Source organism: Schistocerca gregaria, chromosome 3 (assembly GCF_023897955.1).
Source record: "Schistocerca gregaria isolate iqSchGreg1 chromosome 3, iqSchGreg1.2, whole genome shotgun sequence".
Classification (NCBI taxonomy): domain Eukaryota; kingdom Metazoa; phylum Arthropoda; class Insecta; order Orthoptera; family Acrididae; genus Schistocerca; species Schistocerca gregaria.
The window spans coordinates 118,358,809-118,385,399 of NC_064922.1; the positions used below are offsets into that span (position 1 = coordinate 118,358,809).

Below are 26,591 nucleotides of genomic sequence, written 5' to 3' on the forward strand. Positions count from 1 at the left end.
TATATTTCATGTTCTTCCACAACATTTAAAAAATGTCTCTTAGTTGCTCTATGTAAAATTTCAAGATGTGTTTCTATTAATTGTGCTGAGTTATTTGAGATGATCTTCATATGCTGTCTTATTATTTTGTTTTGCTGTGTGTTCTGTAAACTGGGTCTTGGAAGTTTTACCTGTCTGGATTATATACTGTTTATGACAGTATTTGCACTTGATTCTGTAGACTCTTGATGCCTTAAATTTGCCACTTGATTTACTTGTATCATGTTTTAGCCTACTTTGAAGAGTTTCACTTATGCAAATCCTATTCTTAACTCTCTTTCCTGAAACTGTTAAGCTATTGTATGTGACACTTTTTGTCTATATTATGTAGGCATGTACACTGTTTGCTGCACTTGATGTTAATCTTGTAATGCAACAGAGTCTGTTCTCTAAAAGTACTCTGTTTTAAATTTTTGAGACACTTTATTAACTACTTCAGCCTTTTAATCACTGCTTACAGCAACTTACAAAATTCTTCACAAATCTGATCATGGTAACAATCCTCTCAGTACTGTCAAATGCGGTGATTTCGGACGGTTTTGTCGTTACTTTGATTGTAACTTTCATATATATTGTTAGAATAAATTGATTGTTATGGAAGTGGTAGGGTATATGTGTAATGAATAAAATGTCCCAGAACCAGAAACTGTATTTCTAGGTAAATTTATCTGAGGCAGTTGAATAAAGTGTCCGAAGTCACACCATGGATTGGGGTGATTTTGGACACATATGTTATTTTAAATCTATGTCTGAAATTACAATATATAGAGGGTGAATTCAGACAGTTACTGCCTTTAAAAAAAAATTATACATGTTTTTTATTTGATTTTGATGACATAGTCACTTTCGTCGCCATACTTTTGCATTATTTTGACACAATTTGTGTTAGCGTATGACACACTCTGTCATTTAGTTTTGATTTGCACCCATTATTACGTTTAGACAATGCTGTCTTTCCATGTTTTGTGTAGGTTTTGTTGGTTACTGATGCTCCAGCTAATCGGGACCCCACCATCTGCCCTCTTTGGAACTCTGTTAGGTCTTTCATTGCACATCAACCTTGGCCTCTGACTGCAAATAGGAAATGTGCACTGCTGAACACGTACAGTCCAGTGCGACACATGCCTAAGCTGCGTTGTTGACAGTTGAACACAATCATCCCATTACCACCAATATTCACATTATTGTGCCTGTGCCCTGTATATTTAGTGAGTAGATCTATAATACAAAGGACTTAGTGCAACATGGTTGTCATGTTCCTTCTCATAGGGAGCCACAGCTGGTCTGCTGTTGCTGATTTCAAGAAGAAATCAATAACTTGAGTACAGATGGCTGGTAATTTGGAGATACATTTCACAGTTGAACCACCAGTCCTACACCTTAAAAATCTATTAAAACCACTGTATGCAGTGTAAAACTAGTTCATTCTACCTGAACTGTGACACTTGCATTAGCCCATCTAAAGACTCAAAATGCTTTTGCACGGAGGATTGCCATTTCTTGAACGTAGCAACACAGCAGCAAGACATCATCTTGTTGGACAAACTGTGATGGTCCCCTCTTTGCTGTACATTTTAAATAAAACTGCATATTTCTAAAATGTTTAAAGCTGTTCCATCAATTTTATAGTTTAGAATTATATTTACTCAATCCATCCCATCAAAATATCGTTTACTTCCTTTCATATTAACAGAGTTTCCAATTTTGTTACTTCTGAAGTTGTCTCTTTAGGGTCACAATTGCCTTCTGTTGTGGTGATACTTTGGAAGCTTAAGCTACACTTACTTCCTTACCCATACATAATCTAAAAATGAATGTATGTACAAAAAGGTGTCTCGCCTAATAGTCATCAGGTGCATTTTCTATGGTTTTATGGTTGATAGTTTCAATTCTGTTTTTGCATTGTGTATCTGGAGTCAGCCCAGACAAATTGTGCTCAACACATCCTTCATGCTAAACCCAGTGTCCATGGAAGGTGTCACTTTTTCCCATTACAAACAAACTTGTTTTTAAGGTGGAATTTTATGTACCTGTTCAATACCCAAATTAGTCTAATATAATATTTGTTTTATCAATATGTATTGATAGGGTCACTAAATCTCAAAGAATAACCAGTGCTCCAGCAGTGACAGCACTGCCCTGGCCAACGCTGACCGCTACCGCCAAGCATGAGACACTACTGAGTTTGTGATAGAGTACTGATTATCCTTCATGTTTCACTGCCTCTGTTGGTAAATACTGACAAAACAAATATTGTTCTAGACTAGTCTGCATCTGGTCTATCGCATTGGTATGTAGAATTCCACTTTCAAAATCATTTTGTTTCTAACAATTGATGCTCTCTGTCTACACTGTGCACTGCGTAAAAGATGCAATGAGCACTGTTTTCTTGGACCAACTCCAGTTACCCATGCAAAATCAGAATTGCAAATATCTGCTAAAACACCAGATAACATGTGACTGATGGCTCTTAGGAGAGACACCCCGTGTATTTATGTAGGTATGTTTCACATCTCCTCCTAAATGACTGGCTTGACTTCAACCAAACTTGGTACACGTATCACTTGTTGGCAGGAAATCATTGCTTTGTGGGTAAGAACCACCTATCTATGAAAGGAGTTGGTGTGGTCATGGGAGGGTTGGGGGTTAGGTGTGGGGGAAGCAGCATAGCCCACAAAGTGCAATACCCACACTTCAGTCATGCAATATTTGAGAATGAGAGCACTTGGAGACTTGCAACAAACTCTACACATAATTCCAAACCTTTATGAAACTTTTTCTTGCTGACAGCCCCCACCAAATAATGAAAGGGAAAAATTTATTTCTTACTATATTTTTGCAGTTCATGCAGTAAAACTGCTACATGAAGCACGACATTTTGATTTATTACTTCTTTACTAGTAACTGTATTCCTGATACATTTTGCAGACAGTATTCATGTATGCAATTAATGTACAAGGAAAATTATATCATTGTATCAAACACAGTTCAGTAGATGCCATATCATAAACACTGAGATGTTTGAAAACCTGCCACATCAAGCATGATGTTTTAATTTGTTACGTCTTCACTACTAACTCTATGCACAAACCATATTGCAAACAGTATCCAAATATACCACTTGCAAATTATATTATTGTGTAGCACATAGTTTAGGAAATATGGCATCATCAAAATTGTGCTGCTTGAAAACAAAACTGGTGGATGAAGGCTGGTAAACATAAAGGTGAATATGCATAAAAATAAATGTGAAATATGTTAGATATACGCGAAACATATTGTGCAAGTGTGTACATAGCTATAAGCTCCAAACACATGCACAATTGCATATGTGGGCAAAGACATGGTCAAAAATCTCATCCTAAACCCTTGGTATAATTTCAGCCAAGTTTTATACACATATTAGTTTGTTGTTGTTGTTGTTGTACTTGTCTTCAGTCCTGAGACTGGTTTGATGCAGCTCTCCATGGTACTCTATCCTGTGCAAGCTTCTTCGTCTCCAGTACCTACTGCAACCCACATCCTTTTGAATCTGCTTAGTGTATTCATCTCTTGGTCTCCCTCTACGATTTTTACCCACCACGCTGCCCTCCAATACTAAATTGGTGATCCCTTGATGCCTCAGAGTTTGTCCTACCAACCGATTCCTTCTTCTGGTCAAGTTGTGCCACAAACTTCTCTTCTCCACAATCCTATTCAGTACTTCCTAATTAGTTATGTGACCTACCCATCTAATCTACAGCATTCTTCTGTAGCACCACATTTCGAAAGCTTCTATTCTCTTCTTGTCCAAACTATTTATCATCCATGTTTCACTTCCATACATGGCTACACTCCATACAAATACTTTCAGAAGAGACTTCTTCACACTTAAATCTATACTTGATGTTAACAAATCTCTCTTCTTCAGAAACGCTTTCCTTGCCATTGCCAGTCTACATTTTATATCCTCTCTACCTCGACCATCATCAGTTTTTTTTTTTCTCCCAAAATAGCAAACCTCCTTTACTACTTTAAGTGTCTCATTTCCTAATCTAATTCCCTCAGCATCACCTGACTTAATTCGACTACATTCCATTATCCTCATTTTGCTTTTGTTGATGTTCACCTTATATACTCCTCTCAAGTCACTGTCCATTCCAATCAACTGCTCTTCCAAGTGATTTACTGTCTCTGACAGAATTACAGTGTCATCAGCGAACCTCAAAGTTTTTATTTCTTCTTGATAGATTTTAATACCTACACCAATTTTTTCTTTTGTTTCCTTTACTGCTTGCTCAATATACAGATTGAATAACATCGGGGAGAGGCTACAACCCTGTCTTACTCCCTTCCCAACCACTGCTTCCCTTTCATGTCCCTTGACTCTTATGATTGCCATCTGGTTTCTGTACAAATTGTAAATAGCGTTTCGCTCCCTGTATTTTACTCCTGCCACCTTTAGAATTTGAAAGAGAGTATTCCAGTCAACATTGTCAAAACTTTCTCTAAGTCTACAAATGCTAGAAACGTAGGTTTGCCTTTCCTTAATCTTTCTTCTAAGATAAGTCGTAAGGTCAGTATTGCCTCACGTGTTCCAGTATTTCTACGGAATCCATACTGATCTTCCCCATGGTCGGCTTCTACTAGTTTTTCCATTCGTCTGTAAAGAATTCGTGTTAGTATTTTGCAGCTATGGCTTATTAAGCTGATTGTTTGGTAATTTTCACATCTGTCAACACCTGCTTTCTTTGGGATTGGAATTATTATATTCTTCTTGAAGTCTGAGGGTATTTCGCCTGTTTCATACATCTTGCTCACCAGATGGTAGAGTTTTGTATGGACTGGCTCTCCCAAGGCTGTAAGTAGTTCTAATGGAATGTTGTCCACTCCAGGGGCCTTGTTTCGACTCAGGTCTTTCAGTGCTCTGTCAAACTCTTCACGCAGTATCCTTTTTCCCCATTTCATTTTCATCTACATCCTCTTCCATTTCCATAATATTGTCATCAAGTACATCACCCTTGTATAGACCCTCTATATACTCCTTCCACCTTTCTGCTTTCCCTTCTTTGCTTAGAACTGGGTTTCCATCTGAGCTCTTGATGTTCATACAAGTGGTTCTCTTATCTCCAAATGTCTCTTTAATTTTCCTGTAGGCAGTATCTATCTTACCCCTAGTGAGATAAGCCTCTATATCCTTACATTTGTCCTCTAGCCGTCCCTGCTTAGCCATTTTGCACTTCCTGTAGATCTCATTTTTCAGACGTTTGTATTCCTTTTTGCCTGCTTCATTTACATATTAGTTACAGTGTGGAAAGAAATAATTTGAGTGTATGAACCACCAGCCTCCTTTAGGGGTGATTGTAACAACATGGAGAGAGAATGGTGGGTGGAGGGGGACGGGGAGGAGATGGACACACAGTGAGCAGGAAAGAAGACACTGGCATAGACAGAGGGGAGGAGGAGATGAACATAGAGAGGGGAGGGGAAATGAATAGAGAGAGGGGAGAGGAAGAGATGGACAGAGGGGGGAAAAGAAGATTGACAGAGACAGAGGCAAACAGGAGATTGGCCGAGAGAGGGGCAGATGGAGGTGGACAGGGAGTGGGGTGTGGAAGTAGTAGACAAAGAAAGGTGGTGGAGGAGGTGGACTGAGTAGCAGTAAAGGGGGAGAAAGAGAGAGGCGGTAGAGGAGCTGGACAGATGGGGTTGAAGGAGGAGATGGACAGAGAGAGTGGGAAGGGAGAGATGGACAAAGAGAGGAGGAAGGAGGAGATGGTCTAATAGGAGATTGGAATAAATACATACCCTGGTAATGCCAGAAACTCAGCTAGTAATGTAATAAAACTTGGAGTCCTTCATAAGGCCAGCTGAAATTAGAATTTACTGCATCATCACCCAAATTCCATGCAGTGCCAGAAACAATATGTTGTGATAATGCCAACAGAATTGGCTGGATGATGTTCTGTGTGATTTTTATTCTGTATGGCAGTTTGTAGTACATAGTGAATCCATGCAAAATATATGGTGTCCATTTTCAGTTCTATATAATAAATATCTCTGTTTTGTGTACCATATTCTAAGCTTTCAAAATGTGGTGCTACAGAAGAATGTGAAGATTAGATGGGTAGATCACATAACTAATGAGGAAGTATTGCATAGAATTGGGGAGAAGAGAAATTTGTGGCACAGCTTGACTAGACGAAGGAATCAGTTGGTAGGATATATTCTGAGGCATCAAGGTATCAACAATTTAGTATTGGAGGGCAGCGTGGAGGATAAAAATTGTAGAGGGAGACCAAGAGATGAAACAGATTCAGAGGGATGTAGGTTTCAGTAGGTACCGGGAGATGAAGAAGCTTGCACACGTTAGAGTAGCTTGGAGAACTGCATCAAACCAGTCTCTGGACAGAAGACCACCAGCACCACAACAACAAAAACAACAACAACAATTCTAATGAAGTATCCATCTGTTTGACAAAACTACATTTATATTTTTAAGTACATAAGTGTTGCACACACACCAATTTTACAAACAACAAAGCAAATGGTGATGATATTGTTGTTGTTTTGGTCTTCAGTCTGAAGACTGATTTGATTCAGCTCTCCATGATAGATTATCCTGTGTAAACCTCTTCATCTCTGGTTAGCTACTGCAACCTACATACATCTGAAGCTTCTTAGTTTATACAAGACTTGGCCTTCTTCTGCAATTTTTATTGCCCACATTTGCTTCCATTATCAAACTGATGATTCCGTGATATCTCCCTGGATGCGTCCTTTCATCTGATTCCTTCTTTTAGTCTAGTTGTGCCACAAACTTCATTTTTCACCAATTTGGTTCACTGCATCTACATTTGTTGGTTGAGATACCCGCATAATTTTCAACATTTATCTGTAACACCACATTTTGAAAGTTTTTATTCTCATTTTGCCTGAACTGATTGCTGCCTATGACTCACTTCCATTAAAGGCTACACTCTGTACAAATACCCTAAGAAAATGTTTCCTAACTCTTAAATTTATGTTGGATGTTCACAAATTCTCTTTTTTCAAAATGTTTTTCTTGCTATTCTCAGACTGCATTTTACATCCTACCTACTTGCATGGTCATCAGTTATTTTGCTGCCCATGTAGCATAATTAATCTGCTTTTAATACTTTTAACATCAAATTTCCTGAACTAATTCTTTCAGCAGAGCGTGATTTAATTCAACTAAAGCCCATCATTCTTGGTTTGCTCTTGTTGAGATTCATCTTATAAACTCATTTCAATCCTCTATACATTCCATTCAGGTGCTCTTCCTAGTCCACTGCTGCCTCTGGAAGAATTACAGTGTCATCAGCAAACATCAAATTTTTACTTCTTTTTCTTGAGTTTTAGTTCCCTTTATAAATTTATTCTTCAATTCCTTCACTGCTTGCTTATTGTACAGATTGTTTAACATTGAGTAGTGGCTACCAACCTATCTCATTCCCTTTTCAGTTGCTGCTTCCCTTTCAGGCCCTTCAATTCACATAACTGGACTGTGGTTTCTGTACAAACTGAAAAGAACTTTTTGCTCCCTGTATTTTACCACTTCAGCTCTCAGAATTTCAAAGTGTGTATTCCTGTCAACATTGCCAAAAGCTTTCCCTAAATGTACTGTGCTTTAAATACAGGGTTGCCTTTCTGCACAATGTCTTCTAAGTTAAGTCATAGGGTTAGTGTTACTTCTCATGTTCTTACATCTCCAGAAACCAAACTAATCTTCCCTGACGCCAGATTCCACCAGCGTTTCCATTCTTCTATAAATATTTTATGTCAGTATTTTGCAATAATGATTTATTAAACTAATAGTTCAGCAACAGGAATGCATAGAAGATGGACAACCAACCAAACAAGTATTCTTTTATATATTTTAGATGAATAATGACAATTACTCTGTACTAAAAAGCTGACTGTTTTATTGCCTACTGCTTGTTACTTTCTGACACATCATGCAAACTCACTTGAATTCCAGGATTTCAAAATTCTAAGCAGTTTTGGGATGTGAATTCTTTTTTAATGAATGAAGGTATGGAATCTCTCGTAATGCACATTTTTTTGGTAAGATGTGATGTGAAACTGTGCAGTTATGCCAATTTCAACTGCAGTGAAACAAATGATTTACAATTTGTTATTGACTAACACATTTTGTGTCAGCACATTTTATAATGAATAACTCCCTCAAAAATCATCTTACTTGTATTGTTTTCATCTTCCCCTATTTATTTGTTCCAAGGAATCTAGCATGTAATGATGAAAAACCATATCTGTATGTACCTGTGTGTGTGTGTGTATGTGTGTGTGTGTGTGTGTGTGTGTGTGTGTGTGTGTGTGAGTCAAGATCTCAACCCACAGCTCTTCACATACATCTGTATGCCTTTTGTGGTTAAGCACAGAATAACCTGCTATGTACTGCAGGAATTTTATTTCACTTGCCTCTGTTTTACAAAGAGCTCAATCTTTGCTATTATACACCAATTGGTAGTATCTTATTGCAGTTTCCTTATATAGTTTACATAACATTTATTTTCTTAGTTTGTGATCTGAAATTCAGTTTATTGTTCCAATGAAATATCTAAAACTTTCAAATTTTTATGGAAGGATCATTTGATTTATGAGTTATGTGGAAGAATAAATGTGTAAATGCTAACAATTGCCCAGTGATTTTGCCATCAATTATAGCTTTTTGACTTATTGGAGTTTCACTTGATTGCATATGTGGATATGTTTATATGATATTGTTTATGAACATGATTTAATTTTCTCTAGTATTTCATATGCTCAGTTACCTGTTTTAAGCTGATTATCCACAAATAATGTTGTCACATGGTTATTGCCACACATTATAAAAGTTTTTTAAAATATTTGGCAGCTTACAATGACCCTGTCTGCTGTCATGGACTTCAGTACAAATATTGGTTTGATGCACCATCCCAAATTAGTTGATCTTGTACAAGCCTCTTTGTCCCTGTATTATTACTGCAGCTATCAGTGATTTCAACTTGCTTACAGTACTCAAGGCTTGGTCTCTATCTACAACATTGACCCTCACTGCTTCTTTCCACTACCACACTGAATTGTCCTCGGTGCCTCTGGATTTTTCCTACCAACCAACCTCTTCCTGTAGTCAAGTTGTCTCGTGAACTCCTTTTGTCCCCCATTAATTTCATTACCTTTTCATTTACTCCAATGTGCCCATTTGATCTACAGCACTATAGCATTCTTCTGCAGTATCACATTTCAAAACCTTCTGTTCTCATCCTTGTTTCATTTCTTACAAGGCCACACTCCACATGAATAACTTCAGAAAATACTTCCTAACACTTACATAAATTACCCTTGTTTCAGTTTTGTTGATATTCACTTTATAACCCATTTTCTTGACTCTATACATTCCATTCAAATTATCTTCCAAGTTCTTTACCATCTTTGATGGAATTACAATATCTCAACAAACCTGAAAAGTTCATATTTTTTTCTCCCTGACCCTTAATTCTGTCTTAAAATATTACCTTGGTTGCCTTTACTGCTTGCTCAGCACACAGATAGAGTAACCATTGGGATGGGCTAGAAACATATTTAATTCCTTCCTGAGTTGCCATGTTCCTTTCCTTGACTCTCATGACAACAATCTCATTTCTTTACATGTTGTAGATACACTTTTACTCCCAGTATTTCATTCTTCCTACTTTCACAACATTAAAGAGTGCATTCAAATCTACAGTGTCAAAAGCTTTCTCCAAATGTGTAAATGCTAGAGATGTAGATTTGATTTTCTTCAGCCTGTCTTCCAGGGTTAATTGGCTTCTATCAGTCTTTTTCAGTTTTGCAAATATGACATTAATATTCACATCTGTCAGCACCTGACTCTTATGGAATGGGAACTGTTACATTTATGTTGAAGTCTGAGACTATTTCACCTGTTTTGCATACTAGGTAGAATATTTTTGATGATTCATGGCCACAATAACCTAAGAATTATCTCTTACATCTCAGTTTATATAAAGGGAGAGGGTAAGGAGTCATTCCAATCCCGGGAGCAGAAAGACTTCCCTTAGGGGAAAAAAAGGACAGGTGTACACTCGCACACACACACACACACACACACACACACACACACACACACACACACACACACACACACACACACACATATCCATCCGCACATACACAGACACAAGCAGACATATTTAAAGGCAAAGAGTAAGGACAGAGATGTCAGTCGAGGCGGAAGTACGGAGGCAAAGAAGTTGTTGAAAGACAGGTGAGGTATGAGCGGCGGCAACTTTCAAGTTGCCGCCGCTCATACCTCACCTGTCTTTCAACAACTTCTTTCAACAACTTCTTTGCCTCTGTACTTCCGCCTCGACTGACATCTCTGTCCTTACTCTTTGCCTTTAAATATGTCTGCTTGTGTCTGTGTATGTGCGGATGGATATTTGTGTGTGTGTGTGTGTGTGTGTGTGTGTGTGTGTGTGTGTGTGTGTGTGTGTGTGTGTGTGTGTGTGTGCGAGTGTACACCTGTCCTTTTTTCCCCCTAAGGGAAGTCTTTCCGCTCCCGGGATTGGAATGACTCCTTACCCTCTCCCTTAAAACCCACATCCTTTCGTCTTTCACTCTCCTTCCTGAAGAAGCAACCATCGGTTGCGAAAGCTAGTAATTCTGTGTGTGTGTTTGTGTGTTTTGTTCATGTGCCTGTGTGCCGGCGCTTTCCCGCTTGGTAAGTCTTGGAACCTTTGTTTTTAATATATTTTTCCCATGTGGAAGTTTCTTTCTATTTTATTTACATCATCATCAGTTTATATGAATTTATATATATTTATGACAAGTTTGTTATTACCTCTTAAATGTAAATGTGTTTCAATTTTTGTGTACTTATAACACACCTAACAGGACTACTTCTGTTAGTATCTTTGGAAGCACCTCCGATATGTATTATGTATTCTTGTTTTATATATTCTGCATTCTTGAGGGACACCTCACTGTGAGTCTAAGGAACAAAAAGTGTATCTAATCTAACCTACGATGGTATGTTATCCACAGGAACTCTACAATTATTAGGGAAAGTTCATCTACTCCATGTGTCTTGCTTTTGCTTAGGTCTGTCAGTGATCTTCGTACAGTTTCATATATCTCACCTCATATTCATCCACTTCCTCTCCCTTTCCCATGAAGTTGTCTTCAGGTTTAATCCATTTTATACATTTCTTCCTTCTCCCGACTACAGCTTCATATTTTTATCTAGTCATTCTTCCTGTGCCATTTTGCACCTCCTTTCAATCTCGTTTTTTTACATGGTTGTATTCCTCCTACCTGCATCACTTGCTATATTTTTAAATTTTCTTATTTTATCAGTGAATTCAGTATCTTATGAGGTATTCAAGAATTTTAACTGAGCCATGTCTCTTTGACTTAATTGTTCTTCTGTTGCCTTGACTGTTATTCTTCTCAAAGCTACCCATCCATCTTATCTTGTATTCATTTGCCCTGTTTCAGCCAGTCATTGCCTACTTCTTCATCCTTAATAAACAGTTTATAACCCATAAATTATGGCCAGACTCTACATTTCCCTAGTGGAAACGTTTACAGTTGAAAACTTGGGGTTTAAATCTCTACCTTACCATTATATAATCTGTCTGAAACTTTCTATTGTCTCCAGGGCTCTTACACGTAGTTAATAAATTTACATGATTCTTAAACCAAATTTTAACAATGATTAAATTGTGCTCTGTGCAAAATTGTACTAAAGGGCTTCCTCGCCCTTCCCCCCTCCCCCTTTCTAGTTCAAGCTTTCATACTATTTTTCTTTCTCTTCCATTCTCTACTGTCGAACTGTGGTCCCCATTGACATTTTCCCTTAATCAACTGAATAATTTCATTTATCTCATCAAACATTCTTTTAATCTGTTTATCATCTGTGGAGCTACGAGGCACATAAACATGTACTACTGTGCTGGATGTTGGCTTTATGTGTATGTTCAATGCTAATGCATTCACTATGCTGTCCATTGTAGCTCACTTTATTGAATATTAGACCTCCTCCTGCATGAGGCATATTTGATTTTGTGTTGGTAACACTATGCTACCCTGGCCAGAAGTCTTGGTCTGTCTGACACCAACTCCAGTATTTCCTGCTGGATTGTGAATCTGTTTCTCCATTTACATTCTTTAACATACCTACATGTTTAAGGGAACTAACATTCCACTCTCCAGCCTACAGAATATCAAATTTGATTTTTCCAATAGAAACATCCTCCTGAGAAAACCTACCCAGAGATCCAAATGGGTCACTGTTTCACATCTCAAATATTATACCCAAGTGGCTGCCGTCATCATTAAATCATACAATAGAGCTCCATGTCTTCAGTAAAATATAATAACTGCAGTTCGTTTTGCTTTCAGCCACTCACAGAACCAACATATCAACACCATTTTAGCTAAAGGCCAGGTCAGAAAATCATTCAATCTTTACACCTGCAACTACTGAGCAGCTTGCTGCCTTATGTTAGTCTGGCCTCTTAACAGACACTGATACTATGTGGTTGCAGCTGCAGTATTGCTGTCTGTATTGTTAGGGAATGAAAGCCACCCTACCACGGCAGGATACACTGTTTGTGGATGTATATGTACAGACTCAATCTGTTTGTACATGGAATGGTCTTTGTGATAGAGGTTATTCTTGTCTAACTCCTTGAATTAATTTAGCAGTGATGTTACTGGTTTTGTTTGTTCTTATACTTTTTAATTGCTTTTATACATAGATTTTACTGTATTAATGACATATGTTGGTATTATACCCTCCCTCATTAAAATACACACATATGTGTCTTATGCACCTGTCAAAGGCCTTTACAAGGCCAATCAATAAATAATGTGTTGTCAGACTCCAGGACTCTGGGTTATAATTAACGTGCTCTTCCTTTTTAACTTTCTCCAGCCTATCTCTCCCTTGTTGCAGGAAACAACTAACAGTTCCAAAAGCTAAGATAGTTGTCACTTTTATTTTTATACATCTGTCTGTCAGTAATACTACATATGTCAGCTCCTGAAAGTAAATTCTAGTGAGCAGTTGTGTCTCATAATTAATTAATTTTCTCAAATGAATTTCCTTTTTTTATACAATTAATCCAATTTTTAGTAAACACTATGATTCGCGCCTAGGGTCTCACTTCCATCACTGATAGTTACATTCATCTTTCAGTAACAACTATTACATCACTCACATTATGTTTGAAAAGTTTTGCATACTCTGACACTTTTTATTTTTTGTTCTATGCAAAATATCATAATAGCAGTCATTTTCTGGGTTCAGACACTGGTATTTTGGAGCACTGCATAGATATATTTATTCTGAATGGATGAAGAGTCACTGGCTGTGAAAGATCCTTGGGAAAATTCCACAAACAGACAGAACACACAGCTAATAAAAGTCTTATATTCTTAACTTCAGTATGACTTATTTACGCATTATCCATAGACAAATACAAAATTAGTTTTGCATTGTGGACACAGGTTACAATTCATGTCATAACTTCCTAGGATCAGTTGCAAAACATACTACATTTCAATTACTTATACATAATACAGTGCAAATGCGGATAATCTATTCCTCTAAGAGGAAGTCTTTAACATTATAAATACACTTATTAGTAAGACATTCCATCAAAGTCACTTTAAAACAGGTTCCTTCTCTTTCCTGGTGTAAAATGTTTACCTTCCATGTTAATAATTGCACTTTATTTATGTTGCCTGAGGACACCATCAAGGAAATGTTTAACACAATTAATAGAAATGTTTTGAAAACAATAAGATTAATCAGTGCCAGGAAAATGAAATATAGATGAGAGTCTCTTTTTTAATGTCTAGAGTTGTGATCAGTACCTTATTATTATAAGATTCATAGATGCCTCGAGACTTATACCTGCTCTGGTATTAATGTATATTTCTGGTGTTATGATTACACAAATGCAGATGTTTACACTGAGGTGATGAAAGTCATGAGATATCTCCTAATATCACGTCATATCTCCTTTCACCTGGCATAGCACAGAACTCATCATGGCATGGATTCAACAAGTTGTAAGGAAGTTCCTGGTACAAATACTCACCATGCTGCCTCTATAGCCATCCATAATTGTGAAAGTGTTGCCAGTGCAGGGTTTTGTGCACAAACTGACCTCTCGATTATGTCCCATACATGTGTGATGGAATTCATGTCAGGTAATCTGGGTGGCCAACTATTCACTTTTGTTGACCAGAATGTTCTTCAAACCAGTGGCAAACTGTTGAGGACCAGTGACATGGCACATTGCCACCCATAAAAATTGCAACCTTGTATATGAACATGACCTCCATGAATCGCTGCAAATGGTCTCTAACCAGCCGAACATCTAGAGCATCCAGTCCATTCCATGTAAATACGGCCCAAAAGATTATGGAGCCACCACCAGCTTGCACAGTATCTTGTTAACAACTTTGGTCTATGGTTTCATGGGATCTGCACCACACTCAAACCCTACCGTCACCTTTTACCAATTGAAATTTGAACTTCTATGACCAGACCATGGTTTTTCAGGCATGTACAGTCCAGCCAGTGTGGTCACAAGCGCAGGAGAGATGCTGCATGTGATGTAGTGGTGTTAACAAAGGCACTCATGTTAGTTGTCTACTGTCATAACCCATTAGCATCAAATTTTGCTGCACTGTCCTAACAAATACATTTGTTCCATGTCTCACATTTATTTCTGCAGTTATTTCACACAGTGTTGCTTGTGTGTTATTTCTGACAGCTCTACACAAATGCCACTGCTCTTTGTCATTAAGTTAAGGACGTTGGCCACTGTATTCTCCATGGAGAGAGGTAATGCCTGAAGTGTGGTATTCCTGGCACACTCTTGATGCTGTAGGTGGCAGAATGTAGTATTCCCTAATGACTTTCGAGATAGCCCAGGAATCTAGCTCCAATTATCATTGCACATTCAGAGTCAATTAATTGCTTTGCTGTGACTATAATCATGTTGTAAGCCTTTTCACATTAATCACCTGAATATAAATGACACCTTTGCCAATGCATAGCTCTTTTATATACCTTGTGTACATGATGGTGCTGCCATCTGTGCATGTGCATATTGCTATCCCATGACTTTTGTCACCTTGGTATGTATGTAATGTATGGTACATTACTGCTACATTCTTCTCAATTGTTCATTTTTATGTTCCAGGCAAGAGAAAATCTACCGAAACATGAAACGTCCTCCTGACTTTTCTTTGGCAGAGCAGTACCACATGATGATGAGCTATGTCTTAGCTGAACTTCGACAGTATCAAGAGAGGCTTCGAATAGTGATAAGGTAATGTGCAATATTAATTTATCAGTCATATGGAAACTAGAAACATTAGTGACAAGTAATATCTGTGACTTACTACAACTTTTTACAAGTATTAGCCTTCATAAAAGTACTCAACTGCACTCAAATCTACTGATTTATAGGTCATGTTCACAGGATATTAGAAGCTCATGGCTCAACTAGCAGAAAAAGAAGTAGTTTGGTCCAGGAGTCCCTTCATTAAGAGATACAAGCAAAAGAGTTACAGAAAGTGATATGAAATTCGCAGAAGTTAGACGTAAAATGTACACTGCCTCTACCCACTACCTTTAAGAACTTCGTTTGCTTTGTTCTCTTCTGAGCTATGTATTCCATTTTCTTTCCTTCCTTCTTCTTCTTGTTCTATTTAACAGCATTGGAAATAGCCTATTATTCTTAAATCTCTGGTAAACAACATTCCCTACGTTTCAATTCCACATCAGTTTTCTTTGAGTTAATATTTTGACTGCTTGAGAGTTCCCTGCCATAACTCTGCATGACAAACAGGAATGACTTCATCACAATAGTTTTCACATCTTACACACTAAATGTTTTCTCCCTTCCTGCAATGAGTTTCATAACAAATGGATTATTTGTGATACAGTTTCTCTCATTAAGTATAACTGCAAGATTGTACATTCTTTTGCATCCTGAAATTGCATTGTAACTCAGTGCTGGCAGATTAGTACATCTCCATTATAAGTATTCTCTTATCACACAATTCACCATATATTACAATTTTAATAGCCTGCTTCTCTGACTGGGATATAATTTAATGAAGCAATGTCACAAATTATATTAACACTGTCTCAAATCTTTCCTTCACTCTGCAGACCGAGCATGTACAGCCCAGTGAAATTGTGGACTATGTTATTTAGGTGCTTTGAAAACCCTTAGTTATGCCATCTCATTTCATGGATAATACATATGGATCCTATCCCAGGTACCATGCCAGTACCATAAATCAAGTCCTACTGGTCTAAAAAGTGTGTAAACCTATGAGAGCTTAATGTGATGTACCAACTGTCGCAGAAATTTTATCCACTGTGTTTTATTAAAGTCACAAGGACTGTCTGCAGATAGAATCCACACTGCCAATACCCTGAATACCCCAATATTGAGTGTACTGTTGTAAAAATCTGTAGAAACATGGATACTTGTTTCATTCTTCAGGTCATCTAAAATTTCTCACACTTGACCATTGCCTCTTTAGCTCAAGATATGATAGATAGGTCCTGAACAGATTCTAGTCTTCTACCATCCAGTTTATGGTTGCTTGTTTGCCCATAGTTTTTACTTCAGAGATTTCTTTTCTCCTGTTTCTAATTAAGTTATGCATTATCATTCTTTGTCAACTATAGTATTTATCTTTTCCATTTTATTGTGATTTATTATTGACATACATATTGCTCTCTATTGTATCCTTTTTAGTCTCTTTCAATGCCATTTTTAGACCCCCCCCCCCTCTCCCCCTCGACACCAAAACCTCATTACGTTCGCACTCAGAATATGTTCTAAAGGTCCCATAACAAATTGATGTCAAGGATATTGGACAGCAGTTTTGTGGATGACTTCTGCTGCCCTTCTTGTAGATGCGTTTGATGTGTGCTTTTTTTCCAAGAACTGGGCACAGTTTTTTGTTCAAGGGATCTATGACAGATTACAGTTAGAAGAGAGGCTAACTCAGCTGCAAATGCAGTACAGAATCTGACAGGGATTCCATTGGGCCCTGATGTTTCCTTCAGTTTTAACAATTTCGGCTGTTCGTAACACAACTGACACTAATACTTATTTCACTCATCTTTTCAAAACACAACTGACACTAATCAATATTTCACTCATCTTTTCAGTGGTATAAGGATTAAACTGGGACAATTCTCCTGGGCTTTATTTTGTAAAGGAGCATTTGAAAATGGAGTTAAGCATTTCATCTTTTGCTTTGCTGCCCTCAATTTCAGTTTGTATCTCATTCGCTATGCACTGGACAATAACTTGGGTGCCACTAACAGATTTTATATATGACCAGAATTTCTTTGGTTTCTATGAAAGATCACTTGACAGTATTCTGCTATAGTAGTCATTGAATGCATCATGCATTGCCCTCTTGACAGCCAAACAGATTTCATTCAGCATATCTCTATTTATAGCCCTACACTTTGTTTTACACTTATTTTGCAGTAATCTCTGTTTTTTTTTCAGAAATTTCTTTATGGTGAGCTGTTGACCGTGGATGTTTTTTCCCATTATGAATTTTTCTTCTGGGTACATATCTGTCCAGTACATGGTCAACTATTCTTTTAAACTGAAACATAGTCCCTCTATATGCTCCTGCCTTATGCTGAAAGTTTCAAGTTGCTCAGTGAGATATGACTACTGATTTTTTATCTAATTTACTGAACATTTATATCCTTCTGCTTGGCTTACTTGTCCTTTGATAGTCATTGTTGCCACAAATGTGCCATGGTCACTAATACCAGTTTCAATGCGGACATCCTCAAAGAGGTCAGGTCTATTTTTTGTTGTTGGATCCAGTATGTTTCCATCTTGGGGGATGTTACTAACTATCTGTTGTAGGTATTTTTCAGAGAAGGCATTTAGTACTGTTTCACAGGATTTCTTAACACACCCACCGTTAACCAAACTATAATTTGCCTATTTAATTTTTGGGCTATTGAAGTCTCTGCCAATGAATACAGTATGTTTGGATAACTAATGTACAAGTTAACAGAGTTTATCTCTAAAGTTTTTGGTCATATCAGGGGGTGAGTCTGGTGAGCAATAGAAGGATCCAATTATCATTTTATGCTCACCCCTCATACTGAGTCTTGCTCAAACAATCTCACAGGTAGCTTCAATTGATATCTCTGTGTATTGGAGTTTCTTGTCTACTGCAACAAATACATCACCTGCATTTCCCATTTGCATATCTTTTGAGTATACTCTTAAATTTTTCCCAAAGATCTTACTGCTATCAATTTCAGATTCCGACCAGTTTCCTTCACGTTTAGTTCCAACTCCAACTTATCAGAATATTTTTAGATGTACTATGGAAGTTGAATCTTGGCTCTGAGCATTGTTTATGCCCTCTTTATCCAGGCATTCCCTATGACCCTAAGATTTCTACATATATGTACACACACACACACACACACACACACACACACACACACACACACACACACACACACACACACACACACACACAGAGAGAGAGAGAGAGAGAGAGAGAGAGAGAGAGAGAGAGAGAGAGAGAGAGAGAGAGAAGCATTGCAAAATAAAAAGATGTATGTTAGAGCCATTAAATACCAAAAGTTTATGTTAATGACCATATCATGAAAAGCATCATGAAAAGCATAGAATGCTACTCACCAAAACAGCTATGTATTTGAGCTTTCAGCCAAAAGGCCTTCTTCTGTGGTATAGAACACAAACACATTCACACAAGCACAAGTAAGGCCCATGAGCACTGTCTCTGGCTCTTGTGGCTGGACTGAGTTGTGACTGTGCCTAATATAAGCAGTAGTCTGGTGTTGGGGATAAGGAGGAGTCCTGAGCCAGGGGAGGGGAGGGAGCGTAGCAGGATAGTGTAGGGAACAGTGTTGTGCTGCTTGGTGGAGTATACAGGGACATAATGGGGACAGGGTGGGACTGCTTGGTGCAGTCCAGAGAAAAGCTACTAGTGTTAGGAAGGATCTACATGGTACAGACTGTGAAGCAGCCATTGAAGTGAAATTTGTTATATTTGGCAGTATTTTCAGCAACAGGATAGTCCAGGTGTCTTTTGCCCACAGTTTGTTGGTGGACACTCAACTTGTTAGTCATCATTCCCACATAGAGAGCAGCACACTGGTTGCTGATTAGTTTGTAGATCACATGATTACTTTCATAGGTAGCCCTGCCTTTGATGCATAGGAGACACTTGTGATGAGACTGGGGTAATTGGTGGTGCGAGGATGTACATCATGAGGCAAGAGATTCGAATCAGGTGAAGGGAGACAGCTGAATACTAAGGTGGGAGGGGTGGGAAGGATAGTGCAATCAGCTATCTTCTGCCTGCTTTGATAGTGGCCTTATTAGATTCTTCTGAAGTCTGAGGGTATTTTGCTTTGCGTCATACATCATAAATACCAGATGTAACAGTTTTTTTGGGGTTGATTTTGCTTATTTTTACTATGGAATTTCAGTCCTTTGTAAAATTTCCACAGTATTGTATCTCCCATGTCATCTTCATTTGTTTCCTCTTCCACTTCCATTCATGTAATAACATTGTAAAGTTTCTTTCCTTCTATACATTCTTTCCACTTTTCACCCTTCTCTCTCCTGTGTAGTGTGGGCTTACTAGGTATTTACATACAGCTGCTTCTGTTCCCCAAAGCCTGCTTTAATTTTCCTGTATGTAACAACTACATTTCCTATAGTCATGCATGACTTCACAGCTTTGCATTTTCCATCTTTCCATTCCAACTCTGTAATTGTGCACTTTTTGTCACTCATTTTGAGATGTTTGTATTTCAGTCTGCCTGTTTCATTGTTATATTTTCTCCCTTCATCTGTTAATTTAATATCTTGTGTTATCCAAGGATTTCAACAGGATCTTTTCTTTTCGCCTAATTATTCCTCTTCTTCTTTCACAATTTCATATCTCAAAGCTGTCCATTCACCTTCTATTGTACTGCTTTTATATATGTCTGTGTATCATTGCATAATACTTCCATTGAAACTCTCACAATCTCTGGTTGTTTTAACTTATATGGGTTGCATTTCCTATCTTTCTGCTTGTTGTCCGAGACTGCATATGAGCTTATAGACATAAAAAGTTGTACTTCTGCTAGAGTTCATGGGTTTGTGTTCATCTTGACTATGATAATGAGTTCACTGCGATATTCTTGAAGATTTTGCCCAAATTCTTATTTTTTTGTAATTATTAAACCTAATCCTGCATTACACCTACTTGTTATTGTGTTGATAACTCTGTATTCACCTGACCAAAAATCCATTTCCTCATGCCAAAATACTACACTAAATTCCACTATATCTAACTTCTACATCTATACAAAACTCTACAATTTATCAGATGGTTCATGATGGAGAGTACCTTGTACCTTTATTAGATATTCCCTTTCCTGTTCCATTCACAAATAGTCAGGGAAAAATGGAAGTTTATATGCCTCCATATGAGCCCTAATTTCTCCTATTTTGGCATTATGATCCTTGCATGAAATTTATGTTGGTGGCAGGAAAATTATTTTGCCGTCAGTTGCAAAAACTAATTGTCTAAATTTTCTGAATAGTATTTAAGGAAAAGAAAGTTGTCTTTCCTCCAGGGGTTCCTGTTTGTGTTAATGAGCATCTCCATAACACTCAAGTGTTGATCGAACCTACCAGTGCCAAATCTAGCAACACACTTCAGAACTGCTTTGATGTCTTCCTTTAATTGGACATGGTGGGGAGCCAAAATACTGGCACAGTGCTCAAGAAGGGCTGGCAAGTACTAAGCTTCAGGAGGCAAGATTATAGGTTATGCCCATGGACACACATAAAAGCAGGATGAACTACTTTGCCATTCAGGTTTATTCAGGATAACTTTTCATTTTTTAGATTTTCGTATCATTTGTGAGACCATCCTTGGAAAAAACCAATTACTCAGTTGTAAATATCATTCACACAAGAAACAGGTCATGACAATCATTCAGGCATTTTGAGGACTATGGCTTAGTGCAGTCAATTATTTTTTTTTTTTGTTCCAAGTCATTGTATTTTTAAAAACAACCACCTATATTTGACCTAGAATTGTTATTACATTTCATCACCCTTCATCCATTCTGTATCCCATTGTGGACTACACCATGCCTGGTGGTAGCAAAATGAATAATTAGTTTTTATACTGGGAATATGATAAAGTGCTATGTTGTGTTAACATTATGTTGTGAGCACACAAATTTCTTTAATATAAAATTTATGTGGAAACAGAATGAATAAGAGGACACATGGAGTAGATAACTGTCCGAGCAGTCCAATGTCAAAATAAAATCAGACTTAGAAAACTGTGTTATGATTTATTGTTACAGTATTATATCGTGAGAAGTGAACATTGTTTGTTGCCCTGTTACTCATTGTTATATATGAAACAGAAGAGTGCTCATTTAGAACCAATCTAATTTCCAAAGTTGTGACAACTTAACAGAAAGTTACATAGGATAATAGGGAACCTGATCTCGGGAATATGTGGACTTCAACTGGATGACATCTCAAAGGTTACTGTATGCCGATTTTTATTATCCCTTATATAATCTGAAGGCATGTAACTACAGCCCACAGTAAGCTTGCACATAAGAATTGTAATATAATGTGGTGAAAAATGATTTTCTGTGGTGAATGTAGGTATGTGTATCTTTTCTTAACACAAGAAGATAATATACCGCGTTATACTATGGATATCCTCCACCAAATAAGTAATACATATCTTGTGTAAACCGGAGTGCTGCTTCTTAATGGTGCTAAAGGTTCATCTTGATGTTACTGCATTTCCACTCAGGAATCATGCAAAGGTAGAAATATACTGCGTCATACTATGGATAAACTCCACCAAATAATTAATACATATCTTGTGTAAATCGGAGTGCTGCTTCTTAATGGTGTCAGAGGTTCATCTTGATGTTACTGCATTTCCACTCAGGAATCATGCAAAGGTAGAAATAAGCTTCAGGAATTCGTGGTCACAAAGAGTTTTATTTTGCACACTAGATGTTCAATGGTGAACTACATGTAAAATTGACTGAACGCTTTCTCATGACTGAAGTAAAACTGAACTCCAACTGAGATATGGCAGCGTACAATTAGCCTCTATTTATATGATTTTAAACAATTACTGACATTGCTACATATTAAATTATTAGGTTTAACAATTAAAAGTTTTACATACATCTTCCCAAATTAAATAGAAATTTTCATGAAATAGAAGTAAATAATTTCCTACAAATACAGGAATGAATCTGTTTCTATTAGGACTATAAATTAAATGTTTCATCATTACAACAATATATTTCATTAATTTGCATATATCTTTTTACTTACTTAAAGGATAACCATCCTATCATTTTCAGATGAACAGAGGGATCAGTTTTATTAAATGAAAGGCCGAGATTCAATTAACTAAATTTTGTATGAGTAAAACTTAACATTCCTGTATAGTCATAATTACAATTCCATCACCTGACACCAAATAAAACATTACTATGCTTAATTCTGATTGAAAAATTATCATATCAAGATTATATTATAGATGCAATTTGTTTTTTAGTTTGAAAGCATAAATATAGCTGTCTATAAAATTGAAAGAAACTTCCACATGGGAAAAATATATTAAAAACAAAGATTCCAAGACTTACCAAGTGGGAAAGCACCAGTAGACAGGCACAATAAAATAACACACGAACACACACACACACAAAATTTCTAGATTTCGCAACCAACAGTTGCTTCTTCATGAAAGAGGGAAGGAGAGGGAAAGACGAAAGGATGAGGGTTTTAAGGGAGAGGGTAAGGAGTCATTCCAATCCCGGGAGAGGAAAAGGAAAAACTTACCTTAGGGGGAAAAAAGGATAGGTATATACTCACACACACACACACACACACACACACACACACACACACACACACACACACACACACACACACACATCCATCCACACATATACAGACACAAGCAGACATATTTCATATAAGTCTGCCTGTGTCCACACATGCACGGATGGACACGTGTGTGTGTGTGTGTGTGTGCGTGTGTGTGTGTGTGCGCGCGCGCGAGCACACACCTATCTTTCCTTCCCCCCAAGGCAAGTCCCCACACTCCCAGGACTGGAACAACTCCCCCCCCTCCCCCCCAAAAACCCACATCCTCCCGTCCCTCCCTCTCCTCCCCCCTCCCCCCCACCCACCTGAAGAAGCAACCGCCGGCCATGAAAGCCAGATATCGCGTGTGTGTGCCCGTGTGCCATTCTACTGCGCCCGTCCACCGGCACCCCCTGCCTGGCAAGTCTTGGAATCCTTGCCCCCAACATACAGGCACAACAAAACAACACACAAACACAAACACACAAAATTATGAACCCTCACAACCAGAGGCCGCCCCGTCAGGAAAGAGGGAAGGAAAAGGAAAGACGAAAGGATGCGGGTTCCAAGGGAGAGGGCAAGGAGCCACTCCAATCCCGGGAGCGGCAGGTCCACCCCAGGGGTAAAAAAGGATAGGCACAAACTCGCGCACCCACACATACACAGACACAAGCAGACATATTTAAAGGCCAAGAGTTTGGGCAGAGATGTCAGTCGAAGCGGAAGTGCGCTGGCGAAGCTGATGTTAAATGACAGGTGAGGTATGAGTGGTGGCAACTTGAAATTAGCGGAGACTGAGGCCTGGTGGATAATGAAAAGAGAGGATATATTGAAGGGCAAGTTCCCATCTCCGGAGTTCGGATAGGTTGTTGTTGGTGGGAAGTATCCAGATAACCCGGACAGTGTAACACTGTGCCAAGATGTGATGGCCGTGCACCAAGGCAAGTTTAGCCACAGGGTGATCCTCATTACCAACAAACACTGTCTGCCTGTGTCCATTCATGCAAATGAACAGTTTGTTGCTGGTCATTCCCACATAGAAGGCGTCACAGTGTAGGCAGGTCAGTTGGTAAATCATGTGGGTGCTTTCACACGAGGCTCTGCCTTTGATCGTGTACACCTTCCGGGTTACAGGACTGGAGTAGGTGGTGGTGGGAGGGTGCATAGGACAGGTTTTACACTGGGGGTGGTTACAAAGGTAGGAGCCAGAGGGTAAGGAAGGTGGTTTGGGGATTTCATAGGGATGAACCAAGAGGTTACGAAGGTTAGGTGGACACCGGAAAGACACTCTTGGTGGAGTGGGGAGGATTTCATGAAGGATGGATCTCATTTCAGGGCAGGATTTTAGGAAGTTGTATCCCTGCTGGAAAGCCACACTCAAAGTCTGATCCAGTCCCGGGAAGTATCCTGCCACAAGTGGGGCACTTTTGGGGTTCTTCTGTGAGAGGTTCTGGGTTTGAGGGGATGAGGAAGTGGCTCTGGTTATTTGCTTCCATACCAGGTGGGGAGGGTAGTTGCGGGATTTGAAAGCTGTTTTCAGGTTGTTGGTGTAATGGTCCAGGGATTCAGGACTGGAGCAGATTCATTTGCCACGAAGGCCTAGGCTTTAGGGAAGGGACCGTTTGATATGGAATGGGTGGCAGCTGTCATAATGGAGGTACTGTTGCTTGTTGGTGGGTTTGAAGTGGACGGATGTGTGAAGCTGGCCATTGGCCAGATGGAGGTCAACGTCAAGGAAAGTGGCATGGGATTTGGAATAGGACCTGGCGAATCTGATGGAACCAAAGGAGTTGAGGTTGGAGAGGAAATTCAGGAGTTGTTCTTCACTGTGAGTCCAGATCATGAAGATGTCATCAATAAATCTGTACCAAACTTTGGGTTGGCAGGCTTGGGTAACCAAGAAGGCTTCTTCTAAGCGACCCATAAATAGGTTGGCATACGAGGGTGCCATCCTTGTACCCATAGCTGTTCCCTTTAATTATTGGTATGTCTGGCCTTCAAAAGTGAAGAAATTGTGGGTCAGGATGAAGCTGGCTAAGGTGATGAGGAAAGACGTTTTAGATAGGGTGGCAGGTGATCGGTGTGAAAAGAAGTGCTCCATTGCAGTGAGTCCCTGGACGTGCGGGATATTTGTGTAAAGGGAAGTGGCATCAATGGTTACAAGGATGGTTTCCAGGGGTAACAGACTGGGTAAGGATTCCAGGCATGCGAGAAAGTGGTTGGTGTCTTTGATGAAGGATGGGAGGCTGCATGTAATGGATCGAAGGTGTTGATCTACGTAGGCAGAGATACATTCTGTGGGGGCATGGTAACCAGCTACAATGGGGCGGCCAGGATGTTTGGGTTTGTGAATTTTAGGAAGTAGGTAGAAGGTAAGAGTGCGAGGTGTTGGTGGAGTCAGGAGTTTGATGGCGTCAGGTGAAAGGTTTTGTAGGGGGCCTAAGTTTCTGAGGATTCCTTGAAGCTCCGCCTGAACATCAGGAATGGGATTACCTTGGCAAACTTTGTATGTAGAGTTGTCTGAAAGCTGACACAGTCCCTCAGCCACATACTCCTGAGGATCAAGTACCACGATCGTGGAACCCTTGTCAGCCGGAAGAATGATGATGGTACGGTCAGCTTTCAGATCACAGATAGCCTGAGCTTCGGCTGTGGTGATGTTGGGAGTAGGATTAAGGTTTTTCAAGAAAGATTGAGAGGCAAGGCTGGAAGTGAGAAATTCCTGGAAGGTTTAGAGAGGGTGATTTTGAGGAAGAGGAGGTGGGTCCCGCTGTGATGGAGGATGGAACTGTTCCAGGCAGGGTTCAATTTTGATAGTGTCTTGGGGAGTTGGATCATTAGGAGTGGGATCAGGATTATTTTTCTTCGTGGCAAAGTGATATTTCCAGCAGAGACTACAAGTGTAGCACAGTAAACCTTTGACAAGGGCAGTTTGGTTGAATCTGGGAGTGGGGCTGAAGGTGAGGCCTTTGGATAGGACAGAGTTTTCGGATTGGGAGAGAGGTTTGGAGGAAAGGTTAACTACTGAATTGGGGTGTTGTGGTTCCAGATTGTGTTGACTAGAATTTTGAGGTGTTGGGGGAGTGGAGCTGGAAGTGGGAGATTGAGTAGATGGGAGAGACTGCGTCTGTCTGCAATGAGAGGAGGTTGAGGTTTGTTGGAAAGGTTATGGAGGGTGAGTGAGTTGCCTTTCCAGAGGTGGGAAACCAGGAGATTGGATAGGTTTTTGAGGTGGAGGGTGGCATGCTGTTCTAATTTGCGGTTGGCCTGTAGGAGGATGCTATGAACAGCCGGTGTGGATGTCGGAGAGGAACGATTGAGGACTTTGATTTGGGATAGGAGTTGACGGGTGTGTTCATTGGCGAAGCCAATGTATAGGTGAAGGATTAGGCGGGGGAGGGCTATGGATTGTGCAGTTTGGAACTGGTATAAGGACTGATGGAAAGAAAGATTGCAGCCAGAGATGGGAACTTTAAGTGTGAGGCCTTTGGGGGTAGTGCCAAATGTCAGACAAGCCTGAGTAAATGAAATATGGGAGTCTAATCTGGCTAGGATGAAGGCATGTTTGCG

General features: G+C 39.0%; 1 protein-coding gene across 1 annotated transcript in view; it reads left to right on the forward strand.

Annotated features, from left to right (window-relative positions):
- Positions 1–26,591, forward strand: part of LOC126355276 (uncharacterized) — a 384,087-nt gene that overhangs the window by 235,588 nt on the left and 121,908 nt on the right. The window contains exon 8 of the mRNA XM_050005563.1: positions 15,267–15,395. Coding sequence (XP_049861520.1) covers positions 15,267–15,395 — 129 coding nt within the window. The remainder of the gene's footprint in view (positions 1–15,266; positions 15,396–26,591) is intronic.